Here is a 14,732-nt window from a genome sequence, read left to right as displayed (position 1 = left end):
TTTTACTAGTATCATATCCTCAAGGTTCAACCATATCGCAGCATGTATCAGAATTTGCTTCTTTCTTATTTCTGCTCATTTAATAAAGACTATATATCCCTGTGGTAAGTACATAGGCTTTGCAGCCAGAATGCTGGAATTGAAGCCTATTCTGCCACTTACTAGCTATATGAGATTGAGCAAGTTAGCAAGTTACTTGGACCGTAACTCCTTCTTTGTAAAATAGGTATAACAGTAGTAACTGCTAAAGTTTGTTAGAAGATTAAATAAGTTAACAGATGCAAAGGGAACAGAATAGTACCTGAGACACAGAAATAGGTAAAGCAGTTATTATTTATTAAACAGCTTGACAAGGTCTATTAAGGATAAAGTAAAAATTAACATGAATACTGTCCTCAGGAAGCTTACAGACTGAGAAAGGAAAGACACCATGTTTGGAAACAGTAATGATGCAGAGAAGAAAGTGCTGAGACACACAAAAGCTGTGCACAGGAAGAGTGATGTGACTTCAGGGAGGAATAAGTGGCTACCGTCTTCAAGCCTGGGAAAGCTTTACTTAAAGGCTGACTTTCGAGCTTTCAATGAAGGAAGAATAGGAAAAGACTTCTGAGCAGGGAAAGGTGCTAAGCATTAGGAAAAATATTATACACTGGTCTCTGCACTCAGCTCCTGCATACAGCCCCTAAAGTCCGTGCAGATAGGGACACCAGCACCATCTTTTGCTCTAATATTTGGTCTTTGACCCTGGTTCCTGACACAGAGCTCCTAAGACTTTTGTAATGTACTAAGTGATAGGAGCATCTTTTGACCTCAAAACAATGACCCTTCACACCATTGTCATTTTATGTTCTTGCTATCTCACTAATTATTGTAATGGAATTATTTGGAATCGTAAAGATAATACCTAAACTTTAATTCACTCTTAAGAATGCAAGGTTTTATACAAGTGATGACTTATATTTGTTCTATACCACTAGGCTTTGCCTAAAACATTCTGTGTAAGGAAAAGTCCCAGACACTTGACATAATCAGAAACTTCGAAGCTATGATAAACAGTTGTCTCTCCCTCCACACAAACTGTCACTAAGTTAGATCTTTACCAATCAAACAGCTTTTAGATGTGTGTCCTCTTCAGCCCGTGACCGTCTAGCTCCTCTGACACAGAAGGCTTTTTACTATTGTTTGTATACACCTTCAGCTGTAACTCCTAATTAACTCCCCCCTAGTTACTTTATGATCCAACCATACCTTAATTATTTGCTTCCCAAACATGCCTTTGTATATGCTACCCCTGTCCCAGGAAAGCTTCCCCAAAACTGGAAAATACCTGCCCATTCTCCAAGCTTCAGATCAAATGTAACATCTTCCAGAAAAACTGGCTAAGGATCGTTCATCTTTCCCGCATCATCAAACAAATACAAAGTGATGCTTTTCGAGATCCCATGGTCCCTACTTTTCCACATTGTAAACATATGCCTATCTTACCATAATGTCAACAATTTGAAGGAAGAAAGGAACTTGTGTTAAGATCTCTGTATTTCTAGCACACAGCACATTGCCTGGCAAATAGAATGTGATAACCAAATGTTTATTTGGATAAATAAAGTCTATGAGAGCAATTGAGAAAATAAAGACACACGGACTTTATTGGTACAATGAAAATCTGGGTTTTTGGAAATTACAACCACCGGCCAATTTAAGGAAAATGCTACTTACACACATAAGGGCACAAAGCATATCAACTGCTGCATGGATAACGCCATTGTTGCTCCTCTTGAGCGCTTTAACGACCTTCACGCCTAGACGCTCTCGAAATCTTTTGGGAACAAAGAACAAGTATCTAATAACAGCATCAGGACTTTTAAGAAAAATTACTGTGTTACTGAACTATAACACAATAGATCATCTTAACTTCCCATTGCATTACCGCAGTATTACATATTTTAAATCCCATCTGAAATATATCAGTTTTCGTAACAGTTTTTCTTTTAGGGGGAAAATAGTTTTAAGGGTAACTGAAAACAAAAGGCATGTAGGCTGGGCTCAGTGGTTCAGTCTATAATCCCAGCACTTTAGGAGGCCGAGGTGAGTAGAGTGCTGGAGCCCAAGGGTTCGAGACGAGTCCAGGCAACTTGGCGAGACCTCATCTCTACAATAAATCAAAAATTAGGCTGGGCTCAGTGGCTCAGCCTGTAATCCCAGCACTTTGGGAGGCCAAGGCAAGTGGACTGCCTGAGCCCATGGGTTTGAGACCAGCTTGGGCAACTTGGCGAGACCTTGTCTCTACAATAAATTAAAAAACTTGGCCGGGTGTGGTAGTACCCGCCTATAGTTTCGGCTCCTTGAAAGGTTGAGGCAGAAGGACTGCTGGAGCCCAGCAGGTCGACACTGGTGTGGCTGTGAGCGTGCACTCTAGTGTGGGCAATAGAATAAGACTCTGACCCAAAAAGAAAGAAATAAAAATAATTAGCCAGGCGAGGCAGTGTGCAACTGCAGTTCCAGCTGCTTGGAAGGCTGAGGCGGAAGGATCACTGAGGCCCAGCAGGTCGACACTGGGGTGGCTGTGAGTACATCACTGCACTCCAGACTGGGCCAAGGAGTGAGACTCCAGCGCAAAAAAAAGGACAAGTAATTTCCCATTCAAATTCACCAAAACAAGAGTCAGTAACACAACTAGTGAGAATAAGACCAATATTCCACTTCAGCTCTCCTCGCCTTCCTTTTTCATTTCTTATGAATAAAAACCATCATATTACCCCTACCGGGTTTAATCAGACATAAAGAGGTAAGTCATTTCTTATTTGCTATTTTGAGTAGTTTAAATTCTCTTAGAGAAATTAAGTTTCAGAAGACAACTTACTTTGGAAGCTGAGTAAAGGCCAGAAAACCAGCTTTGGAAGCTACAAGCCTCCTCACAGCCTGAAACTGACTCTCAAGTTCCGAATTGGAAGCAACAACATCTCCCTCTTGGGACAATAACGCTGTTATGGCATTATTGATCAGTTTTTCTTTGTTTTCTGAGAAGAGACCCTAGGTGAAGAAAGAATATTTCAAAAAGTTTCCATACCAAAAGTCAGTAACAATGAGCAATTATGAAACAATTTATCTTACATCCTGTGTTACTGCATGTAGAACTCCACTGTATGAGATATTAGCATTGAACCTGAAAACAGCATCTGCAAAGTTGCCATCTGTAAGGAGACAAAAAAGATTCAAAAGGAAATCTTGTAGGTTTGCATTCCTAATTCTAAATTATTGAGTCCCTGGATGGAAACGCAATTCCGTTTAAATCGGTACTTACTTGGAGGTGTGGCTAAGAACCTGAGATGAAGGCTCTCTACTTCCTCATCAACAGGCATGCTGAGTAACCCCCATCGCTGACCTTTATGGGTTGGAGTCATCTTTACACAGACATCTCTGTTGCCAGAGGCTCTTACTCCATCCAGCAAACTTGCTAACAAAGAATCTCTACACAAGATTAGAAGTAAAAAGGTGTTAGGACTGGCAATTACGGGAAATTCAGGAAATTCTGATTCAGAATGCAGCACAGGCCTTTAGCTGGTAATCTGCTCAGGGACGCACTGTGGGTACAATGGGAGGCACAAAGAGTGGGCGTTAGGAGAGAGCCTGAGCTCTAATAGTTGTTCTTCACCTTGCTACAATGAGACCTTAGAGACGTTACCTAAGGACTGTAGCTTTAATGTCTCTTTTTCTTTTTTTTGAGTTAGAGTCTCACTCCGTCGCCCACGCTCACGGCACCCCAGCACCGACCTGCTGGGCTCCGGTGATCCTTCCGCCTCAGCCTTCTAAGTAGCCAGAACTACAGACACATGCTAGCACGTCCAGCTAATTTTTTGATTTACTGTAGAGACGAGGTCTCGCCTATTTGCCAGGCTGGTCTCGAACCCCAGGGCTCAGGCAATCCTGTCGCCTCAGCCTCCCAAAGTGCTAGGATTACAGGCTGAACCACCACGCCTGGCCTAACAATTTCTTTAAAGGTTACACAAAGACTTATCACATGACCCAGCAGTTCTACTCCTAGATATTTACTCAAGCAAGATGAAACCTCGCCCACAGAAAGACTTGCATGTGAATGTTCACAATATAATTACTCGTTATAGTCCAAATAACAAACAATTCATGTGTATATCAGCTAGTGAATGGACAGTCAAAATACTGTATATCCGTATGATGGAATACTATTCAGCAGTAAAAAGGAACTAAACTAATAATACATGCAACAGCTTGGATGAATCTCAATACCTGTTCTAAGTAAAATAAGTAAGACACATAAAGCTGCACAGTGTATAATTTCGGTTTTCACGAAGTTTCTTTAAAAAGCAAAACTATAGAGACAACAGATCAGTGGGTGAGATTTGAGGGTTTTTTTGTTTTTTAACCATTCAAACATCTTTTCCATTGAGGTGTCTCTCTGAATCTTTTGCTTATTTATTGTTGGGTTGGTTTTTTTAGTATTGATGTAAGAGTTCTTTACATATTCTGAAGCCTAATTAGCAATTTTTTTTTTCTTTTCTGAGTTGTACTTTTGGTATTACATCAAAAAAGTATTTTCCTAATCCCAAGTCACAAAGAAGTTGCTTTACTTTCTGCATGTAAACATTAATGGGAATGAGAGTATCTTCCTCCTAGGGCACTCAGTATTAAGCAGGATAATCTAAATAAAACACCTGACAAACTGAGTGTTGAGATCCTTCTTCTGATTAGAACATCTGTACTATTTTTTCAGATGTTCTCTTTCCTTGAATTCCAGACAGGAAGACACATAATCATTTGCTTAAGATTCCAGTTTTGTTGATCTTAGATTGAAAGTTTTCTAAGGTAAAAAGCAATTATTAGTCATACTATAGGAAGCAAAAAACCCTCAACAAGGCAGCAAAATGCACCCAGAACTGGTTAGACGAACTTAAAAAAAAACAGATTTGGTCTCAATCTATTTGCAAGAGCATGAAATAACTTCCTAAAAAATAAGAAGTGCAAGACTCATGATAACAGCTTAGTAACACAAAGCAAGAACAGCGGTATGCGTATGTTGGCCTCATAGGAGCTGATGAGCAACAGCAGCTCACGTATTCTCACGGCAAGAGTGAAGTCGCAGGAATGCAAAAACATGCAAGCACCCTCCACTGGAAAATGGGTCACTGGCTTATGATATTAACACATAAGTATCTAACTCCAAGTGTATTTACACCAAAGTAACTTGCTGCTGCTATCCAAACAACGAGCAAAAGGTGCTCTTTTAAAAAACTAGTTACAGAAATACTGTATCTGTGTATTTTCATCATTTTACTTAAAATCAAATCATCATTTTTATCTTCTTTAGCAATTTGAAAACTGAATAAAGGTCATTTTAAATATGCAACAAAATAATGCCTTTCCCAAGTTAAATAATTTTACAGTTCTAGACTATAAACCTTGCCTTTTCCTTGTTGATTAAGCATTTTGTCTTGCACATGCTGATATTTCAAAAGCTTGAATTTAAAAAAAATACCTTTCTGTTGAAGAGTATTTCCGTACTTGCCCTTTTATAAATTCAATGGTAAAAAGTTGTGGATTTTCAGAGTCACAAACCAATGCAAACACCTAATGAAAACAAAAAATAAGTTCAATCAAAAATGCTCAGTTTTGTGGTATTTCATTATAAAAACCACACATCATCACTTAGCTTACAAAAGTGAATGTTTAAAAATGGGAGTTGTTTACAATATCAGAGCTTAACAGTTGCTTAGGCGTCTCATTCAAATCTCCACAGAATTGTTGAATAATAAGTTCCATTCTTTATATGTCTGGAAAGTAACTCTTGTAATATTCATTGTTCTAAAATCAATAAGTATAAATAGGTTATGAATTAAATACAGATTCTCTGCTTCCTATCCTTCAGACATGAGTAAATGCTAAAATAGAAAGAAAAGTTTTTTGTTTTTGTTTTTTTTGAGTTGGAGTCTCACTCTGTCGCCCAGACTGGAGTGCAGTGGCTGCTCCCGGCCACCACAGCCTCGACCTGCTGGGTTCCGGCGATCCTTCCGCCTCAGCCTTCCAAGTAGCCGGAATTATAGGCATGCGCTACCACGCCCGGCTGATGTTTTGATTTATTGTAGAGATGACGTCTCGCTGCCCAGGCCGGTCCCGAACCCCCGGGCTCAGGCAACCCACTCACCTCAGCCTCCCAAAGGCGCGGGATTACAGGCTGAGCCACCGAGCCTTCTAATTTATCAACAGGAAGAAATTTCATTTAAGCTAATAAAGCTGAAACTTACTTCTCCCAAAGGCTTCAATGTTGCAATATTGTAGGTTGCTGGATCACGTTCCACTAAACATGTTTCTGTGAGCGCCAGAACTCTTTTCACAGGTTCCTTCAAACAATAAAATTGAGACATATTAAAAGATTTTTTTAAGTGCCAAAATCAGATGAGCAAACTTTTATTTTCAACATATGGGTCTTACCGAATGTCTAGGTGATATTTTTTGAACCACAAACTCTGCTAAAGATGTGATGGATTCATCAGTGCTATATTTTCCAAAGCGAAGATTCAAATATTGCTCAAATTCTAAAGGTTCTTTCCTGATCCTCAATGAAATACCTATGTAGTTGCCAGCGTGGTCTATTGCACTTTTAATAATCTCCTCTCTTTGCTCTGATGCAAATAAGTGCTGTATAAATTTTGAAATTGTAACAAAGTCAGAGTTAAAACAGCTAAAATGTGATCAAATTTAATCAATTCATAGAAAAGATATTAAAGCAGCAATTCTAGAGAAAAAAGAGGTAAATCTTATAGGGGTAAATAAACAACGTGTCATAGTTAAAAGACTTTTACTAAATTAAAATCGCAAAGTATGGGAAAGAGAGATTTGCAACTAACTGAATGGCAATTACCTAGTAACTCCTCAGGTCTGGGTCTCATTATTTTGTGTAAAACAGCATCTGAGGCTTCCAGATAGCAGCCTCAAGGCACCCCAGTCAAGCAAGCAAGGGATGGTGGTATCATCTGGGCAGGGGGCCCAATTAACCAATGCAGCTCAAAGTTAACCTGTTGTATACAGGAGCTGATGAGCAACAGCAGCTCACGTGTTCTCACAGCAAAAGTGAACTGGCAGGAACACGACTTCCTTGGAAGTGGGCTTCCTTGCAAGATTTTGCTGCAGAACATTTACATGTTTAAGTTGGCCAGGCTCAGTGGCTCAGCCTGGAATTCCAGTACTTTGGGAGGCCAAGGCGACCAGACTGCCTGAGCCTAAGGGTTTGAGACCAGCCCAGGCAACTTGCTGAGACCTCATCTCTATGCTAAAATAAAAAATAATAATAATAAATTAGCCGGTCGTGGTAGCGCATGCCTGTAGTTCCAGCTCATTGAAAGGCTGAGGCGGAAGGATCACTGGAGCCCAGCAGGTCAATGCTGGGGTGGCCGTGAGCGTATCACTGTACTCCAGCCTGGGCGACACAGTGAGACTCTGACTCAAAAGATAAATAAATAAATGTTTACAGGTCATTGGCTTACTGATGTTACAAATCAACTTCCAGGGATTTATCTGTAAAAGTAAGGATAAAGAGGAGCTTCTACAGGTTGCGCATGCCCTATACAAAACATTTGGGACCACAAGTGTTTCAGATTTTCTTTGGATTTTGGAATATCTGCACTAACCTGTGAAGCATCACAAATCTGAAATCCAAAATGTTCCAAAGAACACTTCCTTTGACTGTCATGTCAGCACTCAAAAAGTTTCCGTTTGTGGAGCATTTCAAGTCTTCAGGTTTGGGAAGCTCAACCTACACATGCATTTGGTGCCTGGAGGCCAGAAATGCCAAATGTCCTGCAAAGGGCAGGGTAAAGGCACCCCACACAAGACTGCCCCGCTCAGAAGGACAACGGCTCCTCTGCTGAGAAACACTGATTACCCCATGTTTAGTCCCAGAAATTTATTAGTCACTGCAGACGCAGAAAGTATTAAAAGTTCGCTGAGAGAATCTGTTATATCATGTGTATACCAAGCTTTCATTTTAGTTCATGTTTTTTAAAAGGCAGAAAATGTACTGAGAAAGTGAATCAATCCAAAATGAAAGCCTCTTGGCGCCACCAAACAATACAAAGTATTGGCAAGAAGAATACTGAACACGTCTCATCCTAACGTTTACCCTCCTACTCCACTGTCTAACCTGACTGAATTACTGTGACACAGTTATCCTGTTAAAAGCCTGAAAGGCCACCTTCCTGTAATCAGGTATGTTTTTCAACAAGGGGTTAATGATTCCAAATTTCCACCATCCAGGGAAGAGACAGCCTTTGTACAGCACTAGGATAGCTTGTTTTAGGCTGCTTTAGGATGGGAGAGGAAACTAAGCTTTTTTCTTTGGGCCCTTATCTTTTGGGTCCAGACTCAGAGGTAACAAAATGTCTAGCTATGCAATCCTATAGAAAGAAAACTTACGATGGTACCTACCAAGTGGGGAAAGCGTGAAATCTTGGATGGAAAAAGGCCTATAAGTGTGAAGAACAAACTATATTTTCTACATCAGGTTATCCAGCCCCATATCATTCTGTTTATTTTCCTTTTGCTGCCATCTACCCTCTTATGCATATAAAAGTTCCAAGCTTGCCTTGGCTCTCCCACCCAGTAAAGGATATCTTATCTACAAAACACTAAATCTTGGAGCAGTATTCCCAGGCCACTAAGGGAGCTACAGGAATTAAAATTCTCAAGAGAAAAGAATCTTGCAAGTTAAGTTCAACTGAATCGCTGAGCTTGGGTTTTAAATTTTATTAAGAAAAGCAGAATATTTCTTTAAAAAAAGAAAAGAAAGTTATCATCTATAGTCCAGCTTCTATTACTGATTAACAAACAGGGTCTCAGCATCTTATGTAGCTTCTGTTATACCCCATAATTTACATATATATAAATTAGAAACATGCAATGAATTCTCAACTTGAAGTTTCAACGAATATTCAGATTTCACATTATAAACAATTGGACAAAGGACAGAAGACTCTCTTAAAATAAGAGATTTTAAATTACTTTTTCAAAGAAAGCTTAGAAACTTTTAGGTAATACAGTAATACTAATGAAAATTAAAACTGTGGCCATCATTACTGACACTACGATGCCACCCACTGTGTAAAGCATTTTACTTAAATTATCTCATCAGATCCTCATTAAAAAAAAAAAAAACTCTATGAAGTGCATATTACTCTCCTCATTTTGGGAAGCAGAGAATTGGTATTCAAGCTCAGGTAACTTTGATGCCAAAGCCTACACTCTTAATGACGTACTTCTTCCCAGAGGACTTACATGACATTTTATTACATGAATTAAAGCATATATACTTTTCTTTCCTTCATATGGTCATATTCCTTTTTAAATGTCTTTAAAACACTACTTACCAACCTACTAAATCCTCCATAAAGAATACAAAATCCTCCTTGATAATCAGAGAGATCTACAAAGCCTTCAATATTTCTATAGTCATAGGAACAGAGTACTCTGTTGGTGGCGGGACTAATTTGGTCAAAGCCTCCAGGAGTTACTTCCAAAATTACAGATTTTCTTGTATCACTCCAGTGATGCTTATAGCAGTTATATCTCTAGAGAGAGAAAGGGTATTACTTTCATGTTCATAAAGTAAGATCATATAAGACAGTTACCTTTAATATATCAGTCACTGCTGAAACAATCAATAATCTAAACATCATAAATATTTAGAGCTACCAATTGTCAAAAACATTATTGATTTTATGATTCATTTTTATATAATATAATTTACTATATAAATATGCTTATTTAATTAAGAATGTTCACTCTAACTGCAGATAATAAGTTCTTTTTCTCATTAGCTAAGATTTTGGGTTACAATATTTTGTAAAACAATTTTAAGTCACTCTATATAAATCTAAAAAAGAAAAAAGAAATCCTACATAAAACTGTATTCTAAGGCAGGGCGTAGTAGCTCACACCTATAATCCCAGCACTTTGGGAGGCCAAGGTGAGAGGACTGCCTGAACCTATGGGTTTGAGACCAGCCTGGGCAAACTTGGCGAGACCTGATCTCTACAATAGATCAAAAAATTAGCAGGCATGGTAGTGCGGACCTGTAGTTCCAGTTACTTGGAAGGCTGAGGCAGAAGGATCACCTGAGCCCAGCAGGTCAAGGCTGCGGTGGCCATGAGCGTACCACTGCACGCCAGCCTGGGCGATGCAGTGAGATTCCAACTCAAAAAAAAAAAAAAAAATTGTATTCTAAAGGAGTTTCATTGGGAATGATATTTTACTGGTGAAAAGATTTCGACCTTTTCTGATGGATTATTTTAATCCAAGTTAAATACCAGAAAAGGCTAAGTCTCATTTTAGGAAAATTACAATATTCGGTTGAAACAATCTGAGCTAGCTCAGTATATTCATGTACATCTTATTTCTGCATACAAAAAAATTTAAAGCCTAAATCAAAGCACAAAAATGGAAAGTTATTTTTGAGAGTTTTTATCATAATAGCAAATAAAATTCCATGTAGATGATAGCATTCCTTTGCAGAATTAAAGTAGCTGACGATCAGAAATAATCAGAATAGTCAATATCCATTTACTATCCAGTTTTATTCTTAAAAAGAAAAAAGGTTTATCAAGGCTGCTAAGCAAAATGATGCAATACAGAAGATTAAAAACAAATGCAAAATAAGGGGAAAATGAGGTAAAGAGAAATAACAAAAGTTTCACATGTAACATAAATATTCCCCATTCCTACCCAAATACCACAAAGTTTTCTACTCATCAACATGAAGAAGAATATGTGGTCAATTACACAATCCTTAAGGTAAAAACAAATTGGCTGCACCAGAGTACGACAATTTCTAATACTAAAATGAGAAAGCTCTTTTAGGTGTATGGGAAAGAAAGTATGGCATTAAGTAATGAACACCTCCCAAGCATCCCAACACTAAACTCAGCAATTACATTTACAGGCTCATATCACAAGTCCCCCCAACATTACTGATCTATGCATCACACACAGTACAGTTCCATACAAGGAATTCTGCAGAAAGACAAAAGGGGCTGCATTAACCCAATAATATAGTTGTCTTCATTGCTAACTGAAGGATCAATCACCTCTCCAGCAGAAATGTGAATGGAAGAGAAGACAAAAAACAGTGGTGCTTGCCAAACTATAGTTGGCATGCCCCAAACCACTCTACAGGATAGTCTCCATTCCTCCCAGCTGGTAATCAACTGCTGCTAATGAGATGTGCTGATGAAAACATATCACTGTCCCTTTATCCCTTAGGATCGTAGGGGCAAAGCAAGAAGGACTTTGAAGATTCTCTTGTAAAGAGTACAGTCAGGGCAACTGTAAAATTCAGCTGAGGCAAGAGTGTTGTTTAGCCAGCACAGCATTTGGGATGAAATCCAAACTACTTTTTTTCGGAAGGTGTAGGCACCACTTCGATGAGCCCCTTGCTCCTGATGTAAAATTATGTGAACTATTCTTTAGGAACTCTTCTAGAGATACTGCTTCTACCACAACGTTTTGAAAAGTACTGGCTGAGTGCAGTGGCTCACCCTATAACTCCAGCACTTTGGGAGGCTGAGGTGAGAGGACTGCCTGAGCCTGGAGGCTCGAGACCAGTCAGGGCAACTTGGTGAGACCTCATCTCTACACTAAATCAAAAAATAAGGTGGACTTGTAGCGTTCATCTATAGTTCTAGTTACTAGGAAGGCTGAGGTGGAAGAATCGCCCAAGTCCAGCAGGTCGAGCCTACAGTGGCCGTGAGCGTGCCACTGCACTCCAGCCTGAGCAAGAGTGAGACTGCAACTCAAAAAAATAAAAATAAAAATAAAAAATATTAAGTGGCTTAAGTTAACCAATAACAGAGGAAAACTTATAAACAAAATCTGTAAGTATGCTTTTGAAAGTACTTGTTTCCCAAACAGATATACAGAAAACTTGACTGCTAACAGAATATAATTAAAATAAGCACACCACATTATAATTTATAGAAATTTGCCCATGGCTCATCAGGAACAAGGAACAAGCAGCTCACCAGTTGCTATTAAACTATTTTAAAAGATTCCTGGGCAACCAGCCAATTGCTAGAACTCAAATCAGAAAGACTTCTGGGATGTAAAACAAGCAGAGAATATCCACAGAAAGGACAAGGGTTAAGAAAAACAGGGAAATGGTGCTGCCAGCACATCAGAATTCATTTTCTGCGTTTTACCAGAAGCCAGGGTTTTGAACAGGACTATAGGTTTAGGCATTATTTTTCCCCATTACAAAAGTCACCTGCTCCCGGGAAGAAATTCACTATTTCAAGAGAGTGGGAAAAAGCATACACTCCCCTTCTTTCTCTATATAAGTCTCTGATTTAGTTTAAATGCTGCCACTAATGATTAGAGAAGGTGTGAGAAAGTTAAGAAGATTCTAATCAGCCACCATGACTTCTCCAAAGCTGCCAGTGCACCACGCCAGGCTTCGGCATAGGCCAGATCCAGAGCAAGAATACAAAGTAAGACAGTTTCAGTATGTTCCAAACTTCCTAAAACTTTAATATGTCTGAAACAAGAAACTCCTATACCAAACGACAATTGCATGTTCCAATAAGCACCATCAGCAGTATGATACTTACTGATACGACTGTTTGGGATGCTGAGTAAGGACTACCTGAATACTTAATGCACTGCTTTTAATGCTCTAATTTTCTCTTGCCTGACAACGTTTTCCTCATTTACCAGCATTCACAGTCTCAAATCTAATTGTTCCTACATATTTTGAGTTTCCTGTTAAACTGCATCATGTCTATCACATGGTATCAGGAGACGTTAACATTGTTTCCTTTTTCCCCTTTACCTTTGCCACAGAAGGAACTGTAGATTATAAAATGATTTCTACGATAAAGGGCAACATTTAAACAAATAAAAATACATATTAATAAATGTTAAGTATTTACCCTTCCTGTGATTTTTCCCTCTGAAAAATCAGTTCTAAATCTCTGAAAGAGAAAACATAACCACAGTTTAATACAAGAGACTGGTAAGAAAGACTTTCTATCTAAATAAGTAAAATCCCAACTTGATAACCTTGATACTAAAAATTGTTATTATACTTTAAGGATATTCAATAAAAAAGAGCGGAATTTTATTGAAGAACAAGATAAATTAATATACAATGCTTGCTCCTGTATATGCATTTTAGAAAACTAATAAACTCTCAAATACAAAGGATTTTCTAGTCATGTTGTCAGAGAACAGTATAAGTATCAGTGTCAAGTTAAAAGTCAGTAAGAAATAATAAGCACAGTGGATACAAAGGCTAAGAACATTAATTTCTGTACTTGAATGTAACTATTCCAGCCTGGGAAACTCAGCAAGACCTCATCTCTACAGTAAGTCAAAAAATTAGCTAAGCATGGTGGTGCGCGCCTATAGTTGAAGCTACTTGGAAGGCTGAGGCAGAAGGATTGCCTGAGCCCAGGGGGTCAAGGGTGGGCTGTGGTGGCCATGAGCATGCCACTGCACTCCAGCCTGGGTGACAGAGTGAGACTCTGGCTCAAAAAAAAAAACAAAAAAAAGGTAACTATTTCATTTAAAAAGAGAAGACAGAATTTAGTTTCTGAACATGAAACCTTTCTTACCAATGCTTCTGTAAGTAGTTCTGTTCTGTGCTCTGTAGAAAATTTTAAAGTTTCTGACTTTTTTCCACTGCCTTTACGAAATGTGAGATTGAACTCCGTTCCTTGTCCTTTTCCAACAGGGCTGATGCTGCAAATGTCTCCATAAGGCCACTTTAAAAAAAAAGAAGAAAAAAATTACTTTCACTGGTGCTATAAATATAGCAAAATGCCACACATTTTTACTACTTTAATTTCATAATCACTGATTAGATGAGCAAAATTTTATAAAACAATAAAGGTTTAGAAGTTATATCTTGCTAGGTGGGGTGGCTCAAGCCCATAATCCCAGCACTTTGGGAGGTAGAGGCAAGAATATTGCCTGAGCTCAGGGGTTCAAAACCAGCCTGGGCAACTTCATGAGACCTTGTCTATAATAAAGAAAAAAATCAGTCGGACGTGGTAGTGCGTGCCAGTAGTTCCAGATACTTGAAAGGCTGAGGCAGAAGGATAGCCTGAGCCCAGCAGGTCAAGGCTATGGTGGCCATGAACATGCCACTGTACTCCAGCCTGGGCGACAGAGTGAGACTCCAACTCAAAAAAAAAAAGAAGTTGCATCGTGTAGAAATTCTATAACAGAAATTCTTTTAAAGTTTTCTAGTCTTCAGAGACAAAAAAAACAACAACAAAAATCAAATCTGTATTTCAATTTTAATGATGACATTAATCCAAAACAACTAAAGTAATAAAAGTTTGAATTGGAGAAACACTGCTAATTTAGAATTAAAACAGGCCAGAATATCTTTAAATGTTTACTTATCCATGTTCAGTTTAGTCTTGCTTTCTATAAATAAGTAATCCTACTTCTATGACAAGTATTTCACACCAACTGCACTCATGACTTAACTTACATATTTATATATGCCTGTATCACAGTAGTAATAGTATAAGCCTTTAAAAATTATAAAGAATTAATTTTTTAGCGGTACATAAAAGAAGTGGCTACAATTAATAGTAACAAAAAGTTATACTCTTCAGAGCCTAGAAATAAGCACATTCTCTTCCCTCCCCTCTATTTGGTTATTTTTGTTTCCTGGCACAGAGCATTAAAAAAGCACATCGATC

The 14,732-nt window shown here is 38.5% G+C and overlaps 1 protein-coding gene across 2 annotated transcripts in view; it reads right to left on the bottom strand.

Annotated features, from left to right (window-relative positions):
* DNAJC13 (DnaJ heat shock protein family (Hsp40) member C13) overlaps positions 1-14,732 on the bottom strand; it is a 127,291-nt gene that overhangs the window by 78,166 nt on the left and 34,393 nt on the right. For both annotated transcript variants that reach the window (XM_021706936.1, XM_008073927.1), the window contains exons 4-13: positions 13,632-13,781; positions 12,948-12,989; positions 9,393-9,593; positions 6,463-6,669; positions 6,276-6,371; positions 5,510-5,601; positions 3,302-3,468; positions 3,112-3,191; positions 2,861-3,030; positions 1,717-1,816 (exon numbers count right to left, since the gene is read on the bottom strand). In XM_021706936.1, coding sequence (XP_021562611.1) covers positions 1,717-1,816; positions 2,861-3,030; positions 3,112-3,191; positions 3,302-3,468; positions 5,510-5,601; positions 6,276-6,371; positions 6,463-6,669; positions 9,393-9,593; positions 12,948-12,989; positions 13,632-13,781 — 1,305 coding nt within the window. The remainder of the gene's footprint in view (positions 1-1,716; positions 1,817-2,860; positions 3,031-3,111; positions 3,192-3,301; positions 3,469-5,509; positions 5,602-6,275; positions 6,372-6,462; positions 6,670-9,392; positions 9,594-12,947; positions 12,990-13,631; positions 13,782-14,732) is intronic.

Source organism: Carlito syrichta, unplaced genomic scaffold (genome assembly GCF_000164805.1).
Source record: "Carlito syrichta isolate Samal-C Ts95f unplaced genomic scaffold, Tarsius_syrichta-2.0.1 Scaffold316213, whole genome shotgun sequence".
NCBI classification, from domain to species: domain Eukaryota; kingdom Metazoa; phylum Chordata; class Mammalia; order Primates; family Tarsiidae; genus Carlito; species Carlito syrichta.
This window is presented reverse-complemented; position numbering and strand designations above follow the sequence as displayed.